Source organism: Anabrus simplex, chromosome 3 (assembly GCF_040414725.1).
Source record: "Anabrus simplex isolate iqAnaSimp1 chromosome 3, ASM4041472v1, whole genome shotgun sequence".
In the NCBI taxonomy this organism is placed as follows: Eukaryota; Metazoa; Arthropoda; class Insecta; order Orthoptera; family Tettigoniidae; genus Anabrus; species Anabrus simplex.
The window spans coordinates 115,332,342-115,348,527 of record NC_090267.1 but is presented as its reverse complement, the minus strand read 5'-3'; the positions used below and the strand labels follow the sequence as shown (position 1 = coordinate 115,348,527).

The following is a 16,186-nucleotide window of genomic DNA, read 5'->3' as shown; positions in this document are numbered from 1 at the left end:
GAGATTTTGAATTTGAAGAGGAAGTCCCAATCCTGAAGGCAATGGTTGGCCTCTGAGGTTTAATCTACAGCGCCCTGTGCTCTTTGAGATATCTGCACCTCTGTGAACACACTTCGGTAATAATTAGATGGTGTTAGTGCACTATTCACCCCTCATTGCAGACCTAAATAGGCCTACACTGGTTTTTTAACTCTTAAATTGGTTACTTTAGATCGAGTTGCTCCTCTTTTATATAAATATATTTATAAGAAATGGCACTACAGAGTTTCTTGTAAGTTATCTTTTTCTTCTATAACTTTTTCTTTTTCTGGTAAAAGTTTTGAATGGTGAATGTCACTGGCATTCCCTGGAAGCTACTGATTTTGACCAGTGGTGATATTTTGAAAATGTACACACACACACACACACACACACACACACACACACACACACACGCGCGCGCGCGCGCGCGCTCACACGCACTTGAATGAAGTTTGTTATTGTATGCCTCACTATGCTCGGGTTAGGCCTACTGTACTGAAAGAAGACCTTTTTAGCATGAATTACATTATTTTGAAACACGAATCATCATATACGAATCTTGCCTCACCGGGCGAGTTGGCCGTGCGGCTGTGAGCTTGCATCCGGGAGATATTTCGAATCCCACTGTCGGCAGCCCTGAAGATGGTTTTCCGTGGTTTCCCATTTTTACACCAGGCAAATGCTGGGTCTGTACCTTAATTACGGCCACGGCCGCTTCCTTCCAACTCCTAGGCCTTTCCTATCCCATCGTCGCTATAAGACCTATCTGTGTCGTTGCGACGTAAAGCAACTAGCCAGCTATAATCTTGCCTCATATTAGAAGTAGGGGAGTGAAGTGTTCAATGCCAAGGCTAGGAACCCACTAAACCACCTCTGGGAATATATTTACTTTCATAACCAAATGAAATAAATCATACATTTTCAATATCGCTTGTTTGAAGAGCCACTGTCATTGGCTAAGATACATAAAGTATGGCATTGCTCCCAAAATTCCTCTCAGATAGGTGTGATCACCTACTGCAGTACAATAAAAGCACTAAAGCACACATTCAAATGACATGGCACCCCCTCAGTTACCAAAAAGGCTCCTATGCACCCTTGACGATTTAGACCAGTGAAATGCCACTACAAGCCACATCTGTCCAAATTGATTGAGTGTCCCTAAGAGAGATTTTGTCAACATTTGGTATCGTGACAGATACCTGTAGCACCGAAAGAGCTTCGAGTGCAGGGAGTCTACAGCTGCTGGAACTCTCCTGCAGGGCAGAAGAGATAGTTGTATAAGGCCAATAATTTGATTGAGACATTGAAAGGGAGCTTGTCCCATAATTACAAAGTGGCCATTAGTCTGCTACAAGAGGGAGTGCTGATCCTGAAGGCAATTACTGATCTCAGTGGGGTTCCATCTACAGTGCCCTCTGCTCTCTGACATATCTGCACCTCTGTGAAGACTATTCAATAATAATTGTATCTATTAGTACAGTATTCACTCATCACTGCATGAATTCACTGTCATGGTTTTGATGGCCGTTACCCAGCATTCATCACGACAGGATTGGCATCCAGCAGCTAAGAGTTTTGTCATTATTTCTTTTTTCATTTCATATTATGTACCTGTATGTTTCATTATTTTAGTCCAGCTCTTTAGATGGATAGTAAACACACGGGCCTTTGGTTCAGAGGGCCCTGGTTTCGATTCCGGCCAGGTCGGGAATGTTTGCTATGTATCATTAATTCCTACACTTCTCTTCATAAACACACTGCACATCACACTATCAACCACTACAGAAACACGCAAAAGTGTATATATTGTACCCAACCACGTGTCCTAAAGTGCGCCTCATTGGCTCAGGGCGTGGAGCATCTGGAATGGGCCTCCCAAAACTTAACTCCCTAATTCTTAATCTAAATGGTCAGGGATCTTAGAACATAAATAGGAATGAGAACTATTTGCTGTAGTGGGGTAAAAACATATTTATTCACTAAGATATAAAATACTGGATTGAAATCCACAGATATAAGCACTGTACAATAGTAAAAATGTCATTAAGATTATTATTCATTGGAACATGATGTATCACTATAGCATAAAGAAAGGAAAGACCATATTTCTGGCCTACTGCCCTATTATTTGGTGTCCTGTAATATGAGAAAGCAGCGTAATTATTCTCATGCACGATTTAAAAAACCCTGCACATGTAAGGTACACAAATATCAAACACAATCCTCGAAATTAAACTGGATCCTATACCCCCAAAATACCACTGAATTTAAACCCTGGATCATGACCTAGATTGCACAGATGAGGTCTAAACCTCACAACCTTAAATTAGTGTGTGGCACTATTACCCCTTTAGCGACTGACATAATCACTGCAAACAACAAGAATAAGACACAAAAAATACAACGGACAGTACAAATCACCACACACAGGAAATAAACCGTCCTGAAAACAAAACACATACATAAATATACACTCATCTTGAATTAACTCACTCGGGGCTCAAACCGCTGCGCATTCAGCTTCTCCAATGGTTGGCAGTTCATCTTATCCACACTGACACAGGATAAGCATCAGTTCTTCCAAATAATGGGAACTGCAATCAGTTGGCATGACACATCTCTTAATTACATGATATGACTGCTGGGTACTGAGCCTCTGTTACCATTCGAACACAGGCCAGAAGGGATTATCCAGGCCACAGTTTCTACCTGCCATTCATCTCGCAGCCAATTTTCCTTTTTATGTTTGCTGGGCCTCACCTTCGGGATCGCTTTAATTTCTCGAAACAAGCCAATTCAGGCTAAAAACCACCCATTCGCAAGGCATATTTTAGAACTGCAGTAGTTGTTACTGAGAGGTCTGTATCTTATACTTTTGTTTTTCATTATTGTCATCCATTTTTCTTGAATGGTATATTCTTTGATGCAGTCTCCTGTGTTTAATAATCACTGCATGCCTCACTGCACACCTTTTTCCTGGAATAATTCTCGTCTTGATTTGTAATTGTGTTACAGCTCGGGGAAAATTGCATATTCCCGAAAGCATTCCAGTAAAAGTGGTATTAGAGCAGGATGGAACTGAGGTGGATGATGATGAGTACTTTAGTACTGTGGAGAAAAATACAACCCTCATGTTGTTAGTGAATGATGAAAAATGGCTGCCTCCTGGGAAGACTCCAAGGTAAGGTTCCCTGACCAATTATTTTTAAAATAATGATCTTCAGATATTCCTTAGTGAATGAGAAAATTTTGAACCTTGGATCCCCAGCTTAATTTCACAACATATTTTAGGGTGGAGGGTACCCTAATAGACACAAGGATATACAATTTTTAAGTGTCCTGATGTTTATTGAAACTTAGTTGTGGTGAATGCATTTTGTGGTCAGTTGGTGTATAGCTTGTTGTAGTTACTAGTTACAGCCAGTAAGGCAAGGATGGCTCTTTACATATAGCACAGAAAGAGACAGAGATTCATGTCCACTGTTGCAGCTGTAATGGTGGCCTGAAGTGGACAAATAGCGAATGGACTATGACTGATTATCAGCCATTCTTAATGTTTTAATGAATTCTTCAGTTCACAAATCACTACAATTATTAACATGGTAATACTCTTGATCCGAGTGCAAATAACGTAATAATGGCAGCAACATTGCATCAGGGTGTAATTAATAATAGCTTAATAACTAATAAACCTTTGACAGTCAAAAATAATACATTCTACCCTCAATAGAATTGTATTTGACAAGAATAAAAATATCACACCACTCATGTGGTTACAGTACAATACAGTCCAGCTGGTTTGTTGAATGGTCAGCATACTGGGCTTTGGTTCAGAGGGTCCCGGGTTTGATTCCTGGCCAGGTTGGGGGTTTTAACCTTCATTGGTTAATTCCAATGGCCTGGAGGCTGGGTGTTTGTGCTGTCCCCATCTCTGCAATTCACACACCACACATAACACTATCCTCCACCGCAATAACATGCAGTTACCTAAACATGGCACATGCCCCCCATCTTCTTCGGAGGGTCGGCCTTACAAGGGCTGCACTCGGCTAGAAATAGCCACATGAAATGATTATTAATACAATATAGACAGTAAAAACTTCAAACTGTGCAATACTCTCCACTAACCAGAACACACTAAAATTGTGCATAAGAAAATGCGTGAAAAGTGTTCTCTTGGAAAGGTTCTCTGTCACTCTTGATGTGTATGTGTCGGATTCTTGGGACTCTGACATAGAATTTTGAAGATTGACGATAAAGTGTTCCATTATGCTGCCTATTGGAATCTCCCTTGTGAAATCCTCCTCCTGTAACTTCTCTGCATGTGCAACACAGTTAGGCCTGCTCTACATCTTTGTTGAAGTGCTTTCTATGGCCTCGTGAGTGAGCTTTTCAACATCGGTGATCTTAAAAGTCTTGTTGTTGTTTGCTTTACCTGAGCCCCTTCAAGTTCAATTGGATTGTACTGGCAATGGTAAGGCAGCAGGCAAACAACCTTGAGGCATTTTTCTGTGGCAATGAAATCCAATTCATACTTTACAGACCTGGGTTTGAGTGCTTTCACTATTTGCAACAGCTCTGGACGGGTTTGTAAATTTCTGCGAGGAATTTTGTTCATAGACAACCAGGATACAATGTTTTCCTTGCAAGTGCTATTGTTTGGTGCTTTATCTAATTGAACTGATTGAATGCTTGCTTTGTCCATAACAATATTACTGAATGCGATCAGATATTAGGAAGTAACTGTTCTAGGAATTATTTTTGAAACAGTGTGGAATTCGTGTCTAAATGATAATCAGTGGAACTATTTTTCTATTTGGAGTGAGAAATGAATTTGCATTGGGGTATGAATCCTGTGGAAGCTGATCCCACATGACACACTATAAGCTGAGTCCCCTTACCCACAGGAACCTTAAGTCCACCAATCCTGTCATTACCCTGTCTTTGTGTGATTGGGGTGTACGAAAGTCTCGTCCATTTAAAATATACCGGGTGGGCAAAATAAGACTGGCCCGGAAAATATTTACAATAGGACTGATGCAGGAGTAGAAACAGAAATGGCGTATGGCTTTTAGTGCCGGGAGTGTCCGAGGACATGTTCGGCTCGCCAGATGCAGGTCTTTTATTTGACTCCCGTAGGCGACCTACGCGTCGTGATGAGGATGAAATGATGATGAAGACGACACATACACCCAGCCCCTGTGCCAGCAAAATTAACCAATTAAGGTTAAAATTCCCGACCCTGCCGGGAATCGAACCCGGGACCCCTGTGGCCAAAGGCCAGCACGCTAACCATTTAGCCATGGAGCCGGACGACGCAGGAGTGTCCCATGTTAATGAACATCACAGAAGATGCTGAAAATGGTCACCTTTGACTTTGATGCAATGTTGTGCTCGATTTGTCAAACTGTGAGACGCGCACCAGCTCTGCCTGAATAATAGCAGCAATAGCATTTTCAGTATTCTGCTGTAGCTCTTCTAGTGTGTGAGGATTACTGGAGTACATTTGACCCTTCAATTTGTACCAGAGGTAAAAATCACAGAGAGAGAGAGAGAGAGAGATCAGGTGATCGAGGTGGCCTGTTGATTGCACTGCCTCTGTTGATTGTCTTCTCCTCACTGAACACCTCATGCACTCGTGACAAGGTTGTGCAGACGGTGTTTGCTGTTGCGCCATCTAGCTGAAAATATCCATACAGTCATTCATCTTCTGTGAGTTGATCCACAGATGGATTAAACAATGTCTGGACATACCAGTAGGTATTAACAGTTTGGTGAAAGAATTTTGTTACGATGCAGACAGCAGACATTGCGCACCACATACTAATCTTGAGATTATCCAACGGCTTTTCAACGTTCTGATGGGGATTTTCTGATGCATAATGGCGTGTGTTCTGAGAGTTCACATAACCCTGATCGGCCGAACCAGACCTCATCTGAAGAAATGAAATACTGAGGATCCGAAAGTCCTGACTTGACTTCACTCATAAACGACCAGCAGCAGTAAATTTGTAAGGATACAGATGCAGGTTCTTTTTGATAATGTTTCGACTGAATGATCTCTTAATTCCCACTTGCACAGATAAATGCCGTTGAGATTTCATCAACTGGGCAAGTTGGCCGCGCGGTTGGGGGCGCACAGCTGTGAGCTCGCATCAAGGAGATAGTGGGTTTGAACCCCACTGTCGGCAGCCCTGAAGATGGTTTTCCGTGGTTTGCCATTTTTACACCAGGCAAATGCTGGGGCTGTACCTTAATTAAGGCCATGGCTGCTTCCTTCCCATTCCTAGGTCTTTCCTGTCCCTTCGTCGCCATAAGACCTATCTGTGTTGGTGCGACGTAAAGCAAATACAAGAAAGAAAAAATTTAATTGGACTTCGTTCCAGGCTTTTCTTCACTCGAGCAATGTTTTCTGGTCTTCTGACTCTTTTTCGGATAGTTACAGTTTTTATTCGTTACAAAACAGTTTCACGCCATTTTGCCACAAAGTTTTGCATTGCAGACTTTGTTGGAGGTTTGCCAAAGCACTTCCTGGTCTTAAACAGTTCTGCACAGGTTTTCCATGAATCTTGCTTCGTATAACACTCGACAATGAACATGCACTGTTTTATCATGAGCACCATTTTGTGTTGCGTTCGCCTGGTCACTAAACATATCTGCTCCTCTCGATCACTCACACGTAATGACACAGCAACGTACTTGGGAAAGAGCCTGCGGGAGATGTGCATGCTCATCTTTGTGACAGCAACTGATTGGTGCATCGAAATCATAGTTTCCAGCATTTCCTGTGATGGGCAGGCAGGTCTCTTGTTTATTAACTAGGGTTAGTTCCACATCAGTCTTACAAACATTTTCCAGTCCAGTTTTACTTTGCCTACACAGTACCGGGAGATCGTGGGTTCGAACCCCACTGTCGGCAGCCCTGAATATGGTTTTCCGTGGATTCCCATTTTCACACCAGGCAAATGCTGGGGCTGTACCTTAATTACGGCCACGGCCGCTTCTTTCCCACTCCTAGGCCTTTCCTATCCCATCGTCACCATAAGACCTATCTGTGTCAGTGCGACATGAAACAAATAGCAAAAAAAGTCTAGTTACCCCCCACATTTTATATCATGAATGGTCTTTAGAAATACCATTCTACCTGCAGCAATGTCACTGTGTTCCATTAAACTCTTATGTCCATCATTACACATTTTATATTTGAAACCCATACTCCTTAAAATTCGAAGGAGAGACTATTTTTTTTTTTATCACTGAAGCCCACTGCTTCTTTCAATTTCATGAGAAGTTTCAATGTTGTTGGATATTGTCCATCAGCATGCATGTCAAAAATTGTACGGTGCGACAAGTTTTGATATGAAACAAGTTTCATATTATCTGTATTGGTGATTCCTTAATTCATTATTTAACTTCAAGGGAGGAGATGTTCCACCTAACCAGTACACTAATATCTAAATTCAAATCGTATATTTTACGCATTAAAACACTAGAACTAGTTTTGACCCTGAGGAGGGCCATCATCAGCTTGATGCATAAATAATCCTTAAAACCTATAATTAGAGGAATTATTTTTTCGCATTAAATTTATGTTCAATATTGCAAAAAAAGAACTTTTTTGCGTGATTTTGCAAAATAGGACTAATCCAATCGCTTTAATTTCGCTTTAATCCTTTCCTAAATTTATTCGTAAAAGGTTCAGGCTAATTCTTGAGATTTGTGAATCATTTATGTGAAAGATAGATAAATAAAGATAAATAAATAAATAAAGAGAAGCAATATTGATAATCATTCATTATTCTTTGTGTAATTTTGATTAGAACTATAACATAGTCCTAATCAAGATTATGTAATAAATTACCCTTTCACTCTACATGGCCAGACCTTTCACCCTTCTTCTGGTTCTCTTCACTAGAGATGAGAATTATAGGCACTAAAACAGTTTAAATAGGCAGGCATATATGCTCCTAAATTAGCCAAAATAGGCATGTAAATAGGCACTGACATGTAAAATAGGCAACAATATAGGCATAATTCTTATAATTTAATAACACACTCAATTACTATAAAAGGAATTTACAACAAGCAACTTTTCAGTGTTTTCCGGTAACAATCTTGTTCTCTTGTCGGGTAGAATGTTTTGTACTGAGAGAAAGATCTCTCAACATCACAGGAAATCATAGGACAAAACTTCAGCGAAGCCACTTTATCTGGTTTTAGTTCCACTGCTTCATTTACCTTACCTCGTAGCACCCTGGCTACTTTTACCGTCACTTTTCGTCATGGATTCTGCTACAGGAAAATTATGGAACTTTTTGCTGATAGCGGCTATCTTCCCAGAGGTTCAAGTCAAAACTTCCCCTGACTTCTTCCACAACCCTAAATGACTCCACCAGGGGAAAGCCACTCTTCTCCAACTTGGTGATTGCTTCCGGCAGCTTGTTGAAGTTTGAAGATGCTCCAGTTTATGCAGGAGGATATTAGCTCCCACCATTGCAGTGCATAGGTCTATAGAAAATTGTTGGTTGCTGTTCACAGTGGACTGGTAGAAAAGCTGCGTTGTCACAGCTTTCTGTACTCGTGTCAAATGCATCACAGTATTTCTATGTTGATCTATATGGTATCTTTTCACATTTGATCCGAAAAATAATAAAATTGACTTAAATTACAATGTTCCTATATCTTAAATTTTTACAGCTGGGCTAATTGGCAATAATGCTTATTATAAACATGCATTTGTTTCATAAAAAAAGAAAAAGACTATTAGGGGTGATGTTTCTAGAAGTACAAAACATTAAAGTACGAACAAGAGAATTAGTAATTTACACGGAAAAATGTCCTCAAAAATGTTCGGCAGTTTCCTGTCGAGTTCACCGGGTGAAAAAATAATAAAAAGGACGTGAAACAATACCTGAATAGCGTAGAGGAGAGATCCTTCCTATATGCTTGCCTGGGATTCACCAAGCTGCCCGTAGCATTATTCTTACTTATGTAGAAGAATTAAAATGGAGGAACTATAAATCTCAGATTTGTGAAAATTTTATGTTGCTATTTGCCGGCTTTGGTCACCCAGGTCAGCTGTCATGAAGACTATTTTCTGTTGCCTGCAATAGATCCTGCATCATGTGTGCCCCCAAAGGTTGCCACCCTCGTTAAAAATTAGAAAACCGCGTGATTTGAAATTGTCATGGCATGCGCCCATAACCTTACTTTTTGTCACAATTTAGCAAGACTCTAGATGGGATGCTAGAGCTTACACCTCCTAGACTCTTTGCTTGCCGCCCAGCAGAACGGTTACTAACCGGACCTCACCAATCCAGACCAACGGTCTTTTCACTGGCCTGGTCTTGTAAAGATAGTCTTTGCAGCCTTGTAAAACACGCTGTGACATCGTCTTGTATGTAGCCTCTGTGACATAGTCCTAGCTGCACCACATTGGATCTTCAACCTGTGTTTTGCGAAGGCTTTGGGGGAAGTGTAATAGAGTTCACTAGAGCCTACACATAGCGCTGGTGAAAGTTACTCACGATTTAAAAAAATTATATTTCAGTTGTAGTCCGCTTCTGTGGTGTAGTAGTTAGCGTGATTAGCCGCCACCCACAGAGGCCCGGGTTCGATTCCCGGCTATGCCATGTAATTTGTAAAGTGGCATGAGGGCTGGAACGGGGTCCACTCAGCCTTTGGAGGTCAGCGGAGTAGAGGTGGAGTCAATTCCCACCTCAGCCATCCTCGAAGTGGTTTTCTGTGGTTTCCCACTTCTCCTCCAGGGAAATGCCGGGATGGTACCTAACTTAAGGACACGGCTAATTCCTTCCCTCTTCTTTGCCTTCCTTTACAATCTTCCCATGCCTTCACAAGGCCCCTGTTTAGCATAGAAGGTGAGGCTGTCTGGGCGAGGTACTTGTCCTCCTACGCAGTTGTATCCCCTGACCCAAAGTCTCGCGGGGATATGTGCAGTATTTGTCAACAACGTTTGTAGCATATATAACAATTGAATGAATATTGGCCTATTTTCCCCGTGTTGAGCTAGGTCTCCCCCCTTAAAGCAAAATTTACTCATTTTGCAATAAGTGCAAAAATACAGCAAAATTCATGGAAAATAACGATCTTGAAATTGTATTCCAATATCACATGTGTGATGAGTAAAGACGGGAATTTGCCTATTTGCCTATTTTATTCCTGTGTTCAGAAACGTAGGCTTTTGAGATATAAATCCATTTAGGGTCCTTTAAGACAGATTTTGTTGGTTTTATTGTGCTTATAAATGCCTATTTCAGGGGTTTGTGCCTATTGAGTATAATTGGCTATTTGATGCCTTCTGAATCTATTTTAAAGAAGCCGAGTTTCTTCCAGTGCATTATATTGTAACTGATGTGCTCGACAGAATTATCTTCTCATTTCTCAAGATCTGTTTACCCCTTGAACAAAAATGGAAATTCTCGGAAGTCACCAGAAATAGTTCTTGGGAAATTTCCATCAGGAGAAGCAAGGAACAATTTGACCTGGAAGCCTTCAACCCCTCCAAACTTTTAGGTCATAGGCCTATGCGAGAACCAATCATCGTCGAACTACGTTGCACAACCCATATCCCTTATACCTCCTCCTCGATGTGAACTGTTGTACGCGCGCGCTTTATCTTCAGAACATGTTGTGATTTATTGTGAAAAAGAAGCGTGTCTGTGGCAATGCCCAAAGAAAAATCACCGGGCGAGTTGGCTGTGCGCTTAGAGGCGCGCAGCTCTGAGCTTGTACCCGGGAGATAGTGGGTTTGAGCTCCACTGTCGGCAGCCCTGAAGATGGTTTTCTGTGGTTTTCAATTTTCACACCAGGCTGTACCTTAATTAAGGCCAGGATCGCTTCCTTCCCACTCCTAGGCCCTTCCCATCCTATTGTCACCACAAGACTTATCTGTGCCTGCGTGACGTACAAAAAATTGTAATTGCAAAGAAAAATCCAAAGTCCTACTGGCTGAAGCGGTGGATCATAGGGGATCCCAATTTCACTACGGATGGAAGGATAGTCTTCTGCAAAGCTTGCTGTAAGGAGGTACGTTCATTTGTTCCTTTTATATTTTTTTTTTGTGACTGAACTACAATCGCATTTCATTGTAGCATTTATAGGCCTATTAATGTACGTATTGTCGAGAGTTGTTTTGTTGCAATGCTGCATTAGTCCTTGGAGTTAGAACGCCAGTGGTCACTTGTCACAGAGTGGATGAAAATTAAAAATCAGTATTTTGAACCCTGCTTCATTTCCGGTGAAAATAGAGATTTACAACAAATGTTTTCTTTCTTTATCTGTTTACCCTCCAGGGTAGGATTTTCCATCGGAATCAGCGAAGGATCCAACCTCTACCACCTCAAGGGCAGTGTTCTGGAGCGTGAGACGGTTTTATATAACATATTTATTTACAAAAATATTAATATTGTGTGGTGCTCGGAATAAAAACCCGACAAAAAATCCAAATCACAGTCTATGTTAATGATTGAGATTCATTTTGTAGCTGGAGGTTTGATACACACTTTAAAAAAGGAAAAGTACGAAAATTCTTATAAACTTGGAATTTATAAGGGAAACAGTGATGTATTGTTAAAAAGACGGGGAATTTTGAACATTTTATTTTAAAATATTAAAATTATTAAAATTCTGACATTAATGAAGTTGCTTCTGGTTGCCAGGAAGCATGCCAATACTGGGATATGTGCAGCAATTGTCAACAACAATTGTAGCATATTTAACAATCGAATGAATATTAACCTTATTTTTTCCCTTTGTTGAGCTGGCTCTCCCCCCTTAAACTGGTGTTGCAGCTTTAATTTGCTCCAATAAGCGAAAACAAAATCATTAATTTCTTAACCAGAATCATATGATTCGTTAAGATATTTCAAAATTGCTTCAAAATATTTTTTGTCACGTTTATCGTTAATGAGGAAAAATCATGGCTCTCTATATAACCGTAATTGGACTCTTCAAGGTAGTTTAAAAGTATGTTGCTGTCCATAAAATGTTCACAAGGCTGGTAAAATAGGTCTTAATCGTGCTATGCAGCAGAAAATTATAAAATGTCCTTTACTAATTATATAAGCATGTATGCTTAAGCTGTATACAAGAGATGTAACTTCTATGCAGTGTATGGATCTTAGATTTAGCATATATTTCATTATTGTATGATAGTTGATCTGAGGGAACATCCTTTAGTTGATATGAAGACTGATAGTGAAAATGAGAGATTGTTTTAGATTAATGAATAGTCAATACATGTTGTAGCTATTTCATATCTGGATTCAAATGAGTGGATCTCTCGAAAGAAAGAGAAATAATTAAAGAATGTCGTGTCAAATGGAAATCTGATTAAAAAGGATCAACGTTTAAACTTACTCCTAGCAAGTGTGTGTGTTGTGCATTGAGTGTTTACCTTCTGCTCGAGGCAGGTTGTTGCCTGAATTGTGAAAGGGAGGGCGAGGAAGAGGGGGAAGCTGATAGTGGAGGTCAGTGAGAGCGTGTATTGCATTAACAAATTTTTGGAATAACAATTATCAATTAACGGGAGAGATGTATTCAATTTTGTTATCTTTGAAAACATATTCTCTGTATCTCTAGAGAACTTGTTACAAAACAAAGGGTATCTTGCATTCGTTATGTAATTAGAAATTTTACTAAAATTTTCTAATTTTTGATAGTAAACCCTCAGTACAGAGCATTACATGTTCAAACGAGAGGAGCTATATTGTTTCGTTTTAGGATATTGTAAGCGTAAGCAGTTCCCAGCTATGTTATTAGACTCACGTTTAGTTATTTCTGTGACATTGATGTAAATTTTGATTTTTAGTCACACTTCAGTCTTCGAGGTACTACTTCTTAGTGTAAATAAGTTTACAGGTATGTTATAGTGTTGTGTTACATTTTTTTGGCAGACTGAAAAGCTTGCATGTTTTATTAACTTGTTGACACTGAAAACCAAAAAAACATTCAGTTGTCGTATTGATTTACATCAGAGATATTTCAGACATTTAATATTTCGGATACCCCTCGATTTGAACAAATTTTTGTGCCAGTGACTGGTTTCTGTTGGCCATTTGCAGCTGTTAATCACTTGTTTTATCATGATTTGACACACATTATTACTCTTAATGCAGAGAGAATATGCAATTTGAACTTTCATATGACAAATGGGTAAAATTAAATTTTGATAATAGTGCCCAAACAAATACTTACTATCAATTGTACAACTTATTTACTTATCTCAAGAAAAGATCTACCTTAACATATCGTCCCTGTCCATTTGATACAGCAGTAGTCCTAGACATCAATCAGTCAACTATAACATTCATAGAATGCCTTAATGCACAATGATCATTGGAAGTAATGAATAGTACAGGTTCAAGGAGAGTGTATTAAAGTGGCAACTCATTTAAAATGATTTTCACTTTTGCAGGTTATTGTCTTCTGAATATATACAGCGGGCCAATGACCTTCGATGTTAGGCCCCTTTAAACAACAAGCATCAATATATACAGTAGTGAAAAATATTTAAAATGACTGTAATGTTTACTTTGTATTGTGAGTGATATTTTAATTAGGTATATTTTCATTCTTGACTATATTTGATCATGTTTGTTCTCTTAGGTCACGAGGACTTGTTTATGATGAAACTGATGCTTGTGGTGGGAAATTCTCCAAGGAGAAAGAGTTAGAATCACTTGTGGATCGCTTGCAAGGTGATCTGAGCCATATCTCTATGCTTGGAGGAAAGGAACTGGAATTGCTAAGCAATATGGATCCTGAAAGTTTGACTGATATAATCCCAGACAGGTATTGCCTCTCATTAGTTTATTTTATGCTTGAGATATGAATATGTAAAGAGGATATTATTCTCTTGATTTTATTGTTCCTGAATCGTTGTACTTGCCATGTCTATTTTTGTTACTGATTACATGATGGTTAAAGAAATCATGTTGAGGTAGATCATGCCGCAAACGTAGGCAACACTCTCCAATGTCATTTCATCTTTCAGTCATTATCATTGCCCCAGAGGAATGCGACAGGCTTCGGCAGCCGGCACAATTTCTATCCTTGCCGCTAGATGGGGGCTTCATTCATACCATTCCTGACCCGGTCGAATGACTGGAAACAGGCTGTAGATTTTCATTTTCACATGAGGGCTGGTTCAAAGTTCACTCTGCCTACCTGAGAACATTTGAGGAGGTATCTGAGAAAGTCAGGAAGATTTGCAGAGCTGACAAAGAATTGCCTTGCAATCAGTAGGCCTTTGAGTTATGCAGCAGTCGTCGGGTCATCATCTCATACACAACGAGACAAATCCTGCATGGCAAATAATATCTAATGGTCAGAAAGATTTATGCTGGACAAAGTGGAGGCAGAACAGGTTTTTCCCCAAGTACTCCAGTTTTCCCTGTCATCTTTCACTCCAGTAACACTCTCAAATGACAGGGAAAACCGGAGTACCCGGAGAAAAACCTGTCCCGACGCGACTGCTGCATAACTCAAAGGCCTACAGATTGCAAGGCAAATCTTTATCTGCTCTGTGAATCTTCTTGGCTATTTTTCTTGGGTTTCTAGACCAAGGCTGCTATCCCACTCTCAGATAGCTCCTCAAAAGTTCTCACGTAGGCAGAGTGAACTTAGAATCAGCCCTTATGTGAAAATGAAAATGAAAATCCACAGCCTGTTTGCAGTCATTCGACCGGGTCAGGAGTGGAATGAATGAAGCCCCCATCTAGCAACAAGGATAGGAATTGTGCCGGCTGCCAAAGCATGTTGCATTCCTCTGGGGCAATGATAATGACTGAAAGATGAAATGACATTGGAGAGTGTTGTTGGAGTGAAAGACGACAGGGAAAACCAGAGTACCTGGGGAAAATCCTGTCCCGCCTCCACTTTGTCCAGCATAAATCTCACTTGGAGTGACTGGGATTTGAACCATGGGACCCACTGGTGAGAGGCTGGCGTACTGCCGCCTGAGCCACGGAGGCTCTAGCCCTCTTGTCCTGGTGGTTAAAAGCTCTAACCTGAGCAGAAATTTAATCCCGAGCCTCCCGGTGAGATGTAGGCTTCCGTGTGGCTGGCTTAATAGCACACGTAGGGGCAAAAGAAAAGAATCTCTGGAAAAGAAACGGGAAAATATTGTGATACAGTGAAACCTCATTAGTGCATTCCTCATTAACACGTTTTCTCACTTAGCACATTGTAAATTTAATGTCCCAATTCTCATCATATTAAATCTATAGAAATACCTCACTTATCATGTCACAAATTTTTGCTATTACTGCTTAGTACGATAACATTTTTCCTAGCCCTGAAAATGTTATTTGTCATCCTTTGTGAATGACATGTGATTTCCAACTCGGATAAGAGCTGTTACCACAGTTGTGTGATTATAGTAAAAGACCTTGAATTCCTGAACTTCTCAGGATAATTTGCAGCTTCGAAGATCAAGCCATTAGCCTCAGGAATGTTCAGTTTTGCTTGTCAGTTAGCAACAAGTTTGCTGAATAACACAGTGAGTCTGTTTGTGCTTTGTATTTCACATTCCATTCAGAAGTTAGAAATGTATTTTGTGCTGAGTGGTGCAGTGAAGGGTAGCGAATATTTTTCGCATGATAGCCTACTGGATTCACAATATAATCATGTGAAGTTGACTAGTGTGGTGTATATTTGTCTTGTGATAGCCTAGTTATGGATACGAAAAAAGTCGTGGTGCATATTGAAACTCGCACCTTCGAGTTTCAACTTCACTCAAGTTGATTGAAGTTTTGTCGGTTTCAAAATGGCGGCTGAAGTCATTCCTTGCAGTTGTACAGGGTCGATAGTAACCTCCAATTCATTGTCGTAAGAGTGTGACAAGAACCACTGGTCCAAAATAAAAGGCTTCTACTAACATTTACAAGGGGGGATATAAATTTTTATTTAAATTCATTTATTGAAAAACAAGGCAATTACAGTTTACTTTTCCACATAGTTTCCTGCTTTGGAAATGCATTTGTCCCAGCATATGGGCAGCTTTTTGATGCCCTCATTGTAAAAGGAACAGAGTCTTGTCACCAGCCAGTTGTGCACAAAGTCTTCCACACTCTCGTTATCTTCAAATCGTTGCCCTCCTAGAGCTTTTTTAAGCGGTCCGAACAAATGGAAATCGCAGGGC

At 40.2% G+C, this 16,186-nt stretch overlaps 1 protein-coding gene across 5 annotated transcripts in view; it reads left to right on the top strand.

The window, feature by feature from the left end:
- Positions 1-16,186, top strand: part of LOC136866051 (DNA fragmentation factor subunit alpha) — a 67,212-nt gene that overhangs the window by 12,048 nt on the left and 38,978 nt on the right. For all 5 annotated transcript variants that reach the window (XR_010859482.1, XR_010859481.1, XM_067142688.2 and 2 more), the window contains exons 3-4: positions 3,040-3,205; positions 13,651-13,836. Coding sequence is in view for 3 of the 5 variants with exons in the window: in XM_067142688.2 (XP_066998789.1) it covers positions 3,040-3,205; positions 13,651-13,836 (352 nt within the window). In the remaining 2 variants the exon portion in view is untranslated. The remainder of the gene's footprint in view (positions 1-3,039; positions 3,206-13,650; positions 13,837-16,186) is intronic.